The sequence below is a fragment of the Lepisosteus oculatus genome, chromosome 7 (genome assembly GCF_040954835.1).
Source record: "Lepisosteus oculatus isolate fLepOcu1 chromosome 7, fLepOcu1.hap2, whole genome shotgun sequence".
In the NCBI taxonomy this organism is placed as follows: Eukaryota; Metazoa; Chordata; class Actinopteri; order Semionotiformes; family Lepisosteidae; genus Lepisosteus; species Lepisosteus oculatus.
The window spans coordinates 1,085,157-1,099,900 of record NC_090702.1 but is presented as its reverse complement, the minus strand read 5'-3'; the positions used below and the strand labels follow the sequence as shown (position 1 = coordinate 1,099,900).

The following is a 14,744-nucleotide window of genomic DNA, read 5'->3' as shown; positions in this document are numbered from 1 at the left end:
CCGTACTGCTGTGAACACTGTGGAAAGAGCTTCAGTTTGGCAACAAATCTCAAGACTCATGAACGAATTCACACCAGAGAGAAACCTTTCTGCTGTGAACATTGTGGGAAGAGTTTTAGTCAGGCAGGAGCCCTCAAGTATCACGAGCGGATTCACACTAGAGACAGACCATACTGCTGTGAGCACTGTGGGAAGAGTTTCAACCGTTCAGGAAACCTGAAACGTCATGAACGGATTCACACAGCAGAGAAACGCTTGTAGCAGCAACGCGTGTTATTTTACCTAGAATGAGGTGATATGAAATATTATTAGACATCTCTCTGTCGTTCTTACCAAACAACCTGAGCCTCATCATGAAAGTAAAGGAATGCCGCTAAGAAATGGTGCCATTTGTCAAGGATCTTCCAACACACATGAACACAGATCAGGACCTTATCAAGATGTCTAAATAAGCCAGCTGCTGTATCCCCCTGCAGCTCACAGCTGGCAACGCACCGGAGCTCAGACAGGTGTGTGTCTAGCCAGCACCTGGATGATAGACCTCCTGGGAAAGTTAGTTGGACCAGTAGGGGGTGCTCTCCCCCTATGGTCTGTGTGGGTCCTAATGCACCAGTATGTTGACGGGCTTTTAATGGAGTGGAATGTCATTTAAGGGTCAATTGGAATTGACTGAAGGCCGTGTAATAACCGCAGATCGGCCCCTGGGTACCGGGCAGCTCCGCGGTGAAACAGTCAGAGACCTTCAGGCCCATCGCAACCGACTTGCCCCCTGAAATCAGTCAGCAGTGAACCTCCCCGGAATCGCAGCGAACACAGAGCACCAGCTGCTGCCCTCAAGAGGTGACTAAAGGAGGGAACTATCTGAAACCACCTGGTAACTTGGGTTCAGCAGCTCAGTCAGCTCAGTCCCGGGACCCAGCGGAGCACTGGACCACAAGAAGACATTGGCGAACATAATGGAAACAATATCGTCACTACGTCGCGAACTTATGCGTCTGTCCCATGGGAAACGATTGTAATATTTAACTAAAGTGGCTTTCCAGTCGTACCCCATTTACTTATAATAAAGTTTATTAATACGCGTCATTTATCAATAATAAAGCTTAATGTCTCATCTTTTCCTGTATTATAGTTCATGTATATAGAGCGCTTTGTATGCAGCAGTGAGTTTTCAGACCGCCTGGGTTGTGAAGAGAACTGACATGAAGGAAAGTCCCTTTTTTTTAATGGGCTGTATGGCTTAAACGTGTTCGGTCACAGCTGGGTAGCAGCGGAATAGATTTTTTTGTCATTTTTATCGGAATAGGACTCGACACCCGTGGTTCTCGTGGGGAAGCAGGGATATTCCCGCGTCTGGGAGACAGGGAAGGAGCTGTGGGTTGGGTCAGTGTGGAGCGCTTTAAAGAGGAAAAAACAAACTCCGGCATCTTTTTAAAAGTGATTAGTGACCGATCTTCAGAACGCTGTCCCCCTCTGTCCTGTGGCAGTAGGGCCTTCTTCAAGTGCGACACCACAAGTAGGCTCCACAACCGAAATGTTGTGTTGCTTTTCTTTTCGGGCGTGGACTTAACATTTTCTTGTTCCTTTGCGTATATCAACACGGCCTCTGTGTTAGTTTACTAATCAGATTAATGTTCTGATAGGGACCCCCCCCCCGCAGTCCGTGTTCATTAGAACCACAACAAGGCTGAGCCCTCAGTGCCGCGCTGAGCAGACGTTCAGCTGGTCTCCAGTTTTGTTCCAGTGTTTCACTGCCGTTCAGCTCGGAGCTGGAGATGATCTGACAAGTGGGCAACTTAGCACACAGGCTGGCCAACTCCAAAAGTTCATCGCAACGGACATATTAGCATTAACAAGGCAATTTTGTTGTGTGAATGTATTTCCAACGGTATTACCAACACATCAGTTATAGATAGATGTTCTTTTTCCATTTTCCATTTTGACAATTATTACAATAAACTTCCTAAATATAAACGTTTTGTAAGTCAATCCAGAACAAGTTTGTGGAGAGAGGATTAACAAATGTCAGTTTATTTTCCAGCCTTACAAAATACGCATAAATCATCTTGCTTAAAACTATACATTTTTAGTTTGACATGGTAAAACCTAACACCACTTTTTAAAGTTACTTCTTTAACACCATTTGGGAGACTGTACATGTATCATGAGTTCCCTGGTCCGCCTCTCTCTATCTTCCGGTGTCACACACAAACCTGTCCGCTAACTCATTTACTAAATGTATCGGGACAAGCACAAAATCAGTTATAAATCACATAATTCAAGTGGTTAAATTATTAAATCGTAATCCAAAATGTGTAAAACATCCTCAAATGTATTTTATATTTTGTACTTGTTAATTTTATTTTAAAGTATTATTTATTTTCTATATCGTACTATTATCAACAATAATAAAATAAAAGCTGTAGAGGAAGGGGGCGTGGTCTTCTCTCCTCTCGGGGAGGGACTTCCTGTCTCGCGCCAGTGGGGCTGCGCTGTGCAGGGTCTCGCCTGCAGGTCCGTCCCGCTGGAAGAACAAGTGTCCCTCCATCAGGAGAACCGGACTCCCTGAGCCGCCCTGAGCGGGTCCCTGCTGGGCCGGTGAGTCACACTGAGTCTGAGTCCGTCTGTTGACATCGGAGCTCATTTCTGACCGCAGCCTGCGGGCTGCTCCCCAGATGTGGGACTTGATGAGCCCGCTGTCTGCGCTGTGTCCTCTCGCCCTGAGCACAGGGTGCAGGTGTTGATCCTGCTGGGACTGTGGTTCCGCTGGGCGCACAGTGCCCACCCGGACCCGGACCCGGACCCGATCAGCGCCCGTTACTATGGTTACCATAAAGGGCTCACCGGAAGCCGGAAGTGCGCTGGAAATATTGTACCAGTAAATAAATTGGAATTGAAAACATTCAACACTGTTCAAAATAATTATTAAAAACATAACATTTAACCTTCTCAGACATTTGAAAATTTATCGTGTAACTGTTTACTCTGAAGCGGCGCAAACGCACCGTCTGATCCGGGCTGTTCGGGTCCGGTGTCCCCAGAATAACAGAACATTTCGAGCCGGACCCGGTCCGTGTTTCTGAGGTCTCGGGTCCGTTTCCCTCAGTGAGAGGAGCGGAGTGGAGTCCGGCTCGTCTTCCAGCGGACCCGAGTCCTGTGGAGTCCCAGCGAGTCCAGTGACGAGCACAGAGAGGTGTTATTAGTGTCTTCATGCTTCAGAGCTGTTTATATTGAGCCCCCTGCAGTGGGAGTGAAGAGAGAACAGTGTCCTGTTGTCTCTGTCTCGTCCCCTGGACTGTCAGCCTGCTCCTGTGTCTGGGACCCAAATCTTTTTAATAATTGTGTTCAGTGTAAGAAGACTCTGCTAAACTCTTTTGGTCACATGTTTCATACATTTTCTTCTTAAAAGAAAAAGTCTAACAAATACTAACTTGTACATTGAATGTGTCCTGAGATTAGTAGGGGATTGTATTAATTTAACATCAATAATACAGACACTAACACATCTGAAAATATCTTTATTGAGGTAAATGTGGAAAAGAAAGTTTGACTAAGTTAAATAAAATCTGGTTATGAAAGTTAAACAGTAAGAGAGGAATATTTTACAGACAAAAATGTCCGTTCTCAGAGCAAGTGGATAAAGTCTCCTTCTGTGTGTCTCTCCCCCAGGAGCTGTAGAGACCAGCGCTCTCCCTGACACTGGGGACAGGGCTCCACTGAGCTGCAGCACTGTGAGCAGGAGTGGGGCTCCAGTCTGAGGCAGGACACAGAGCCCACAGCTCCTGAAGACAGACAGGGGCTCCCTGAGCAGCACAGGACCAGACAGAGTGAGGAGGAGCTCAGAGGACCAGAGTCTGTCCACATGGCAGAGCCAGAGACAGGCTGTGTTACACAAGGACTCAGTGCGTCAGGGTGTGCTCTGGGTGTGAAGGGTGAGCTGGGAACTCAGGATGCAGTAGGGTGTGGTTGTGTTGAACACAAACTCCAGATACTGGAATCTAAGAGTTTTAAAACAGAACCTCAGTGTGAGACACAAGGACTTGATCTTCAAGAATCTCATGAATCCTGTTCAGATGTTGTGTCTCCCAGTGTGAAGAGTGAAAGTGATCTGGACTCCAGCTGCACTGCAGATCTGTCCAGGATTCAGTCCCTCAGCACTGCAGCACTGGACACTGTGTCCCATCCGGAGTCTGACCAGATTAAAACACAGACTGAGGAACCACTGAGCATCTGTGCTAAAGATCTCAAGAATCTCAAGAAACGGACTCACACGGGAGAGAAACTGCTCTGCTGTGAACATTGTGGGAAGAGTTTCAATCAGGCAGGAGCCCTCAAGGATCATGAACGGATTCACACAGGAGAGAGACCGTACTGCTGTGAACTCTGTGGGAAGAGTTTCAACCGTTCAGGAACCCTCAGAAGTCACAAACGGATTCACACAGGAGAGAGACCGTACTGCTGTGAACAGTGTGGGAAGAGTTTTCATGTGGCAGCATCTCTGAGGCGTCATGAACGTATCCACACAGGAGAGAGACCGTACTGCTGTGAGCACTGTGGGAAGAGTTTCAATCAAGCAGAAAATCTCAAGATTCATGAACGGATTCACACAGGTGAGAGACCGTACTGGTGTGAACAGTGTGGGAAGAGTTTCAAGCAGGCAGGAGCCCTCAAGTATCATGAACGGATCCACACAGGTGAGAGACCGTACTGTTGTGAACACTGTGGGAAGAGTTTTAATCAGGCAACAAATCTCAAGATTCATGAACGGATTCACACAGGAGATAGACTGTACTGGTGTGAACAGTGTGGGAAGAGTTTCAAACAGGCAGGAGCCCTCAAGTATCATGAAAAGATTCACACAGGAGAGAAACCGTACTGCTGTGAACACTGTGGAAAGAGCTTCAGTTTGGCAACAAAACTCAAGACTCATGAACGAATTCACACCAGTGAGAAACCTTTCTGCTGTGAACATTGTGGGAAGAGTTTTAGTCAGGCAGGAGTCCTCAAATATCACGAACGGATTCACACTAGAGATAGACCGTACTGCTGTGAGCACTGTGGGAAGAGTTTCAACCGTTCAGGAAACCTGAAACGTCATGAACGGATTCACACAGCAGAGAAACGCTTGTAGCAGCAACGCGTGTTATTTTACCTAGAATGAGGTGATATGAAATATTATTAGACATCTCTCTGTCGTTCTTACCAAACAACCTGAGCCTCATCATGAAAGTAAAGGAATGCCGCTAAGAAATGGTGCCATTTGTCAAGGATCTTCCAACACACATGAACACAGATCAGGACCTTATCAAGATGTCTAAATAAGCCAGCTGCTGTATCCCCCTGCAGCTCACAGCTGGCAACGCACCGGAGCTCAGACAGGTGTGTGTCTAGCCAGCACCTGGATGATAGACCTCCTGGGAAAGTTAGTTGGACCAGTAGGGGGTGCTCTCCCCCTATGGTCTGTGTGGGTCCTAATGCGCCAGTATGTTGACGGGCTTTTAATGGAGTGGAATGTCATTTAAGGGTCAATTGGAATTGACTGAAGGCCGTGTAATAACCGCAGATCGGCCCCTGGGTACCGGGCAGCTCCGCGGTGAAACAGTCAGAGACCTTCAGGCCCATCGCAACCGACTTGCCCCCTGAAATCAGTCAGCAGTGAACCTCCCCGGAATCGCAGCGAACACAGAGCACCAGCTGCCGCCCTCAAGAGGTGACTTAAGGAGGGAACTAGCTGAAACCACCTGGTAACTTGGGTTCAGCAGCTCAGTCAGCTCAGTCCCGGGACCCAGCGGAGCACTGGACCACAAGAAGACATTGGCGAACATAATGGAAACAATATCGTCACTACGTCGCGAACTTATGCGTCTGTCCCATGGGAAACGATTGTAATATTAAACTAAAGTGGCTTTCCAGTCGTACCCCATTTACTTATAATAAAGTTTATTAATACGTGTCATTTATCAATAATAAAGCTTAATGTCTCATCTTTTCCTGTATTATAGTTCATGTATATAGAGCGCTTTGTATGCAGCAGTGAGTTTTCAGACCGCCTGGGTTGTGAAGAGAACTGACATGAAGGAAAGTCCCTTTTTTTTAATGGGCTGTATGGCTTAAACGTGTTCGGTCACAGCTGGGTAGCAGCGGAATAGATTTTTTTGTCATTTTTATCGGAATAGGACTCGACAGCCGTGGTTCTCGTGGGGAAGCAGGGATATTCCTGCGTCTGGGAGACAGGGAAGGAGCTGTGGGTTGGGTCAGTGTGGAGCGCTTTAAAGAGGAAAAAACAAACTTCTTTTTAAAAGTGATTAGTGACCGATCTTCAGAACGCTGTCCCCCTCTGTCCTGTGGCAGTAGGGCCTTCTTCAAGTGCGACACCACAAGTAGGCTCCACAACCGAAATGTTGTGTTGCTTTTCTTTTCGGGCGTGGACTTAACATTTTCTTGTTCCTTTGCGTATATCAACACGGCCTCTGTGTTAGTTTACTAATCAGATTAATGTTCTGATAGGGACCCGCCCCCCGCAGTCCGTGTTCATTAGAACCACAACAACGCTGAGCCCTCAGTGCCGCGCTGAGCAGAAGTTCAGCTGGTCTCCAGTTTTGTTCCAGTGTTTCAGTGCCGTTCAGCTCGGAGCTGGAGATGATCTGACAAGTGTGCAACTTAGCACACAGGCTGGCCAACTCCAAAAGTTCATCGCAACTGACATAGTAGCATTGACAAGGCAATTTTGTTGTGTGAATGTATTTCCAACGGTATTACCAACACATCAGTTATAGATAGATGTTCTTTTTCCATTTTACATCTTGACAATTATTACAATAAACTTCCTAAATATAAACGTTTTGCAAATCAATCCAGAACAAGTTTGTGGAGAGAGGATTAACAAATGTCAGTTTATTTTCCAGCCTTACAGAATACGCATAAATCATCTTGCTTAAAACTATACATTTTTAGTTTAACATGGTAAAACCTAACACCACTTTTTAAAGTTACTTCTTTAACACCATTTTGGAGACTGTACATGTATCATGAGTTCCCTGGTCCGCCTCTCTCTATCTTCCGGTGTCACACACAAACCTGTCCGCTAACTCATTTACTAAATGTATCGGGACAAGCACAAAATCAGTTATAAATCACATAATTCAACTGGTTAAATTATTAAATCGCAATCCAAAATGTGTAAAACATCCTCAAATGTATTTTATATTTTGTACTTGTTAATTTTATTTTAAAGTATTGTAACGCAACGGGGGCTCAGGCGGGCGCCCTTGCCGCATTAGGTCGGCCCCTGCACCGTCCGGGGCTCGAACCCGGGACTTCCGCGTCTCTCTGCAGCGACCTAGCCCCGTGAGCTAAAGAGAGATCTCTCTACAGCCCAGTAGCTGTGGTCCTGCTATCACAGGGAAGGGCGGTGACGTCACCTGCTCTGGTACGCCGGCTCTTACACAGTACCTGTCGGCCGTAAGCGTTACAGTATTATTTAATTTCTATATCGTACTATTATCAACAATAATAAAATAAAAGCTGTAGAGGAAGGGGGCGTGGTCTTCTCTCCTCTCAGGGAGGGACTTCCTGTCTCGCGCCAGTGGGGCTGCGCGTGTCTGCGCTGTGCAGGGTCTCGCCTGCAGGTCCGTCCCGCTGGAAGAACAAGTGTCCCTCCATCAGGAGAACCGGACTCCCTGAGCCGCCCTGAGCGGGTCCCTGCTGGGCCGGTGAGTCACACTGAGTCTGAGTCCGTCTGTTGACATCGGAGCTCATTTCTGACCGCAGCCTGCGGGCTGCTCCCCAGATGTGGGACTTGATGAGCCCGCTGTCTGCGCTGTGTCCTCTCGCCCTGAGCACAGGGTGCAGGTGTTGATCCTGCTGGGACTGTGGTTCCGCTGGGCGCACAGTGCCCACCCGGACCCGGACCCGGACCCGATCAGCGCCCGTTACTATGGTTACCATAAAGGGCTCACCGGAAGCCGGAAGTGCGCTGGAAATATTGTACCAGTAAATAAATTGGAATTGAAAACATTCAACACTGTTCAAAATAATTATTAAAAACATAACATTTAACCTTCTCAGACATTTGAAAATTTATCGTGTAACTGTTTACTCTGAAGCGGCGCAAACGCACCGTCTGATCCGGGCTGTTCGGGTCCGGTGTCCCCAGAATAACAGAACATTTCGAGCCGGACCCGGTCCGTGTTTCTGAGGTCTCGGGTCCGTTTCCCTCAGTGAGAGGAGCGGAGTGGAGTCCGGCTCGTCTTCCAGCGGACCCGAGTCCTGTGGAGTCCCAGCGAGTCCAGTGACGAGCACAGAGAGGTGTTATTAGTGTCTTCATGCTTCAGAGCTGTTTATATTGAGCCCCCTGCAGTGGGAGTGAAGAGAGAACAGTGTCCTGTTGTCTCTGTCTCGTCCCCTGGACTGTCAGCCTGCTCCTGCGGTCGGGACAGGTCCGCTGGAAGAGATCAGATCCAGATCTAACTGCGAGATCGCCGGGTCTGTGTGAGTGAATCGTGACAGAATTAAACTATTATCAGATATTGTTATTGTCAAAATGATAAAACAAAACTTTATACTAAATACTAAGTCCTGCAGTAGTGTAGTTTTTTACATTTTTTTCTATTTGATACTGAACTAAGTTATGTTCTCATTTTCTTTTTGTGTTTTTAATGTAGTTATAATGAAGAGTGCTTGATAGTTATAATTAAACGTGTTAAACCTGTAATTTATTAGGTATTTTATAATGAATTAGAGTCTAGTAAAGCTGCCTTTAACAGTCCAGCCCAGCAGTTCATCAGGAGAAACTGGAGGAAAATACAGTTGTGCAGCATCTTACTGTCTTACTTGAACTGAAGTGTGTGCATCCCAAGACCAGGCAAGAACAGAGAAGTTGCTACAAAACTTCTCGAATTATTATTTAATGAGTGCTCAGCTCAATTGGGTGTATATCTCATACAGTTGCTTTCTGAAAGGGAAATTCTACCACACACTGATTTGTATATTGAATATGTCCTGAGACTAACAGGGCATTATATTAATTAATTTAACATAAATTATATACATAGCTATTCATAATAAAGGAAATATGGTTAAGAAAGCTATAGAGGAAGGAAGGAATGTTTTACAGATAAAAATGTTACTGTGTTGTCCTGATATACACTGTGTTGACTAATGTCATTCTCAGAGCAGGTGGATAATGTCTCCTTCTCCTGTGTGTCTCTCCCCCAGGAGCTGTAGAGACCAGCGCTCTCCCTGACACTGGGGACAGGGCTCCACTGAGCTGCAGCACTGTGAGCAGGAGTGGGGCTCCAGTCTGAGGCAGGACACAGAGCCCACAGCTCCTGAAGACAGACAGGGGCTCCCTGAGCAGCACAGGACCAGACAGAGTGAGGAGGAGCTCAGAGGACCAGAGTCTGTCCACATGGCAGAGCCAGAGACAGGCTGTGTTACACAAGGACTCAGTGCGTCAGGGTGTGCTCTGTGTTTGAAGGGTGAGCTGGGAACTCAGGATGCAGTAGGATGTGGTTGTGTTGAACACAAACTCCAGATACTGGAATCTGAGAGTTTTAAAACAGAACCTCAGTGTGATACACAAGGATTTGATGCTCAAGAATCTCATGAATCCTGCTCAGATATTGTGTCTCCCAGTGTGAAGAGTGAAAGTGATCTGGACTCCAGCTACACTGCAGATCTGTCCAGGATCCAGTCCCTCAGCACTGCAGCACCGGATACTGAGTCCCATCAGGAGTCTGACCAGAGTAATACAGAGCGCAAAGAACAATTGAGCATCTGTCCAGGAACTGTCAACAATCAGGAACAGATTCACACAGGAGGAAGACGATACTGCTGTGAACAGTGTGGGAAGAGTTTCAGGTGGGCAGGATCTCTTAAGCGTCATGAGCAGATTCACACAGGAGAGAGACCGTACTGCTGTGAACAGTGTGGGAAGAGTTTCAACCATTCAGGAACTCTGAGAAGTCACAAACGGATTCACACAGGAGAAAGACCGTACTGCTGTGAACAGTGTGGGAAGAGTTTCATTAGGAGGGAAGACCTTAAGATTCATGAACGGATTCACACAGGAGAGAGACCATACTGCTGTGAGCACTGTGGGAAGAGTTTCAAATATTCAGGTGCACTCAAGCATCACGAACGGATTCACACAGGAGAGAGACCGTACTGCTGTGAACACTGTGGGAAGAGTTTCAAGCAGGCGGGAGCCCTTAAGACTCACGAACGGATTCACACAGGAGAAAGACCGTACTGCTGTGAGCACTGTGGGAAGAGTTTCAGTGACGCTGGAGCCCTCAAGTGTCATGAACGAGTTCACACAGGAGAGAGACCGTACTGCTGCAAACAGTGTGGGAAGAGTTTCAATCAGGCAGGAGCCCTTAAGAGTCATGAGCGGATTCACACAAGAGAGAGACCGTACTGCTGTGAACAGCTGGGAAAGAGTTTCAAGTTGGCAGCACAGCTTAAAATTAATGAGATTCACAAGGGAGAGAGACCGTACTGCTGTGAGCACTGTGGGAAAACCTTCAACCAGACAGGAGCCCTTAAAAGTCATGAGCGGATTCACACTGGAGAGAGACCGTATTGCTGTCAACAGTGTGGGAAAAGTTTCAAGCAGTCAGGAGCCCTCAAACATCATGAGCGGATCCACACAGGAGAGAGACCGTACTGCTGTGAGCAGTGTGGGAAGAGTTTCCGTGTAGCAACAGCTCTCAGGTGTCATGAACGGATTCACACGGGAGAGAGACCGTACTGCTGTAAACAGTGTGGGAAGAGTTTCAATTTTGCAGCACAGCTCAAGATTCATGAACGGATTCACACCGGAGAGAGACCGTACTCCTGTGAACAGTGTGGGAAGAGTTTCAAGCAGGCAGGGGCCCTCAAGCATCACGAACGGATTCACACAGGAGAGAGGCCGTACTGCTGTGAGCAGTGTGGGAAGAGTTTCAGTGTGGCAACAGCTCTCAGGTGTCATGAACGGATTCACACCGGAGAGAGACCGTACTGCTGTAAACAGTGTGGGAAGAGCTTCAACCAGGCAGGAGCCCTCAAGAGTCATGAGCGGATTCACACAGGAGAGAGGCCGTACTGCTGTGAACAGTGTGGGAAGAGCTTCAAGTATTCAGAAGCCCTCAAGCATCATGAGGAGATCCATACAGGCGAGAGACGGTACTGCTGTGATCAGTGTGGGAAGAGTTTCCATAACGCAGCCAATCTGAAGAGACATGAACGGGTTCACACTGGAGAGAGACCGTACTGCTGTGAACAGTGTGGGAAGAGCTTCAGCCAGGTAGCACACCTGAAGTGTCACGAACGGGTTCACACTGGAGAGAAATCATAACGCTCTTCAATAGTGTGGGAAGAGTTTCAGCCCTCAAACGTCATAAAGGAATTCATACTGGACAGAAACCTTCGAAGTGGGAAAGTATAGTATTTAAATTAAAACTAAGTGCTATGAAAGATTATTCCAATCTTTCTAATAATCTGCTTTGACTAAGCAGAACAGTGTAAGAGTTTGATCACAATCTTCCAGGTCTGTATCACAGACGAGACTGTCATGAAGCTCTCTAAATTCTTAGTATTCTGATGATATATCGTGCAGCTCAACTCCATTGTGTTTTGCTAGTCTCTTTCTGTTATGACTACAGGTCTGAGGTCACTATCCGTCCCCTACAATGACATTCATCAATGAGGGATATGCACAGAGGGTAACAGGATTTTCCCTGTTAACATCCTCACCCATCGCCAGTTGTGATGTTGTACTTTAAACACTGATTCACAACTTGTTGATTCCTAATGGTTGTGAAGAACTTTTTCAGTTTCTATGTTACAGTAAATGAAAACCATCAGATCACATCGTACTGTTGTGAACAGTGTGGTAAAAGGTTCAGTGTGGCAGGGCACCTGAGAGATTGCTTGGAGTGACTCTCTTCTCAAAGATACCCCAGTACCCCACAGCCAGCAGAATTACCTCAATGAAAACACAGAAAAGCACAAAATGCAAATATTTGCACAGCCTTGAGTGTCTGCTTCTCTCAGAAAACATCCACATATATTGATAGAAGAAATACAAGACAAAGATAAAAGAGTGTAAATAAAAATAGTTTGGTTTATCCCCTTACTGTAACCTGTTATCCCTGATGTATCAAAAAAGGGTTTAAATATTCCAATTCAACAAACGTTATTGACACGATCACGAATTACAGTGTTGCCAAAATATATACAATATTTACAGACATTTCTAATACAAACATGGTATTGGACATTTACGTAAATCACATAAAATCTTATGGTAAGACAGACTCACTGTCTCTTCCCTAGACTGACAGGAGATCACACACTGTATTATTATTATTGAGAGACAGACTCACTGTCTGTTCCTCAGGCTATGACAGGAGATCACACACTGTATTATTATTACTGAGAGACAGGCTCACTGTCTGTTCCTCAGGCTGGGACAGGAGATCACACACTGTATTATTATTACTGAGAGACGGGCTCACTGTCTGTTCCTCAGGCTGGGACAGGAAATCACACACTGTATTATTATTATTGAGAGACAGACTCACTGTCTGTTCCTCAGGCTATGACAGGAGATCACACACTGTATTATTATTATTGAGAGACAGACTCACTGTCTGTTCCTCAGGCTATGACAGGAGATCACACACTGTATTATTATTACTGAGAGACAGGCTCACTGTCTGTTCCTCAGGCTGGGACAGGAAATCACACACTGTATTATTATTATTATTATTATTATTGAGAGACAGGCTCACTGTTCCTCAGGCTGGGACAGGAAATCACACACTGTATTATTATTATTATTGAGAGACAGACTCACTGTTCTTTAGACTGACAGGAGATCAAACACTGTATTATTATTGAGAGACAGGCTCACTGTCTGTTCCTTAGACTGACAGGAGATCACACACTGCATTGAAAGACAGTTACTTTTCTAGTGTTAAAGAGTCTAAGAGTGAGGGACAATTGCACCAACCTGAAAGCAATGTTCTAACTGGAGAGAACTGAATTCGCTGTGTGATGTTGAAAGAGTGGTGGGTGCTCCCTGATAGTAGGGCATCACAGTAGTCTAACCTGCTGTGTACAAGAGCCTGGATTAATCTCAGTGTCTTGAGAGAAACTGCCTTAATTTTGCAATATTACTTAACTGTAGGAACCATGTTTTAGATACTGTTTTAACATGAGAGTTAAATGAGAGCCTTGTGTCTAATATAAGCCTAGGTTACGTGCTGAGTCTTGAGGCAAATTTTTAAATCCTCTGAGTTAATGCTGAAGTTATAGTAGTCCTGTCAGTATTGTTGCCTCCAAACAACAGAACCTCAGTTTTATCAGAGTTGAGTAACAAAAGGTGTCCTGTCTCATCAAGTGAATCGAATGTCAGTTGAATAGATCTGTTGTAGTTTTTATTGTAATGGCACTCAACACTTGGGAAAGAAGGGATTTTCAGGAATCTGGGCTACAGGGAAGAAGCTGTGTTGGGTCAATGTGGAGTGCATTCAAGAAATAAAAACATCAGCATCTTTTTAAAAGTGATCTGTTTTAACAGTGCTGAAGTGGCTGGAGCATGCCGAAAGTCTCAGGAGACTGAACAGGAGTACCACAGATGCCACAGTGGTGGTGCTGGCTCTTTATGGACCGGTACACGGGCCAGATGAGATCGCAGCAAAACATTGTTTTAAAATTCCAAATGTACCTTTATCTGGTGTATTTCAGCATTAATGCTTTCTTGAAATTAAAAATATTAAATTGACGGGGACATTCGGTGCTACAGAGACACAACACAGGCAAAGTTGTCAGTTGTCAAACCTGTCTTCATCAGTTCAACATAGCCGTAATGTACTTATCTTCATCTCAAATGGAGAAGATCCACAATCATAATAAAAAAAGACATGAAATGCGTAAGACTTACATGTATACTATTGCAGAGAGAAATGTAGTCTATACATGAGACCGAAACAGCGATGTATTCGCTTATTAGCCTGGGAGTCTCCGTATGAACCTATACCGTTCATCAGTGGAAGAAAAAGCCGCTATAGTAGGATACCTGTTGAATCTCAAGCCCACAGCTGCTGTGCTCGCGTGTTTCGTGACTGCAAGCGAGTAACTCATTCGTAGTTACATGCCCTTATCTGGTATCTTTCAACATGAATGCCGTTCATAAATTAAAAAAAAACAACAACATTAAATAGTCAGGGACATGCGGTTATATGAAAACACGGCACAGGCAAAATCATTATAACGTGGCCTACGTATTCATTTAGCAATGAGATGAATGTTCCGGTGAGGGTCCCCCTGTAATCCCTGTAAATAAGAACAACAACTAAACTCATTTCTCCGTCCCGTACTGAGCACAAGCTCAGCTGCTCCCCAGCCTTGTTCCGCACTTGTTTGAACCTGTACGCAATGCACTCTGGGTACATGAGTCGTCCGGTGTCACACACAAACCTGTCCGCTAACCCCTTTACTCAATGCATCCGGTCCAATCACACCACCAGTTAGGAATCACATCATTCAAAGTGGTTTAACCATTAAATCGCAATTCAAAATTTGTCAAACATCCTCAGATGTATTTTATATTTTGGGCTTCTTAAATGTATTTTATTCGTTATTTCTTTTTCTATACTGTACTACAATTACCAACAGCAACAAAATAAAAGACGTAGGAGGGTAGGGGGGCGTGGTCTTCCGCTCCTCTCAGGGCGGGATTTCCGGTCTCGCGC

The 14,744-nt window shown here is 45.7% G+C and overlaps 1 protein-coding gene across 1 annotated transcript in view; it reads left to right on the top strand.

Moving 5' to 3' along the window:
• The window catches only part of LOC107076068 (zinc finger protein 271-like), a 45,150-nt gene that overhangs the window by 22,069 nt on the left and 8,337 nt on the right, over positions 1–14,744 (top strand). Inside the window, exons 1-3 of the mRNA XM_069191825.1 lie at positions 7,549–7,712; positions 8,156–8,490; positions 9,217–11,460. Of these exons, the coding sequence (XP_069047926.1) occupies positions 9,410–11,341 (1,932 nt within the window). The 5' untranslated portion in view covers positions 7,549–7,712; positions 8,156–8,490; positions 9,217–9,409 and the 3' untranslated portion in view covers positions 11,342–11,460. Of the gene's footprint in view, positions 7,713–8,155; positions 8,491–9,216 lie in introns of the transcript that reaches the window.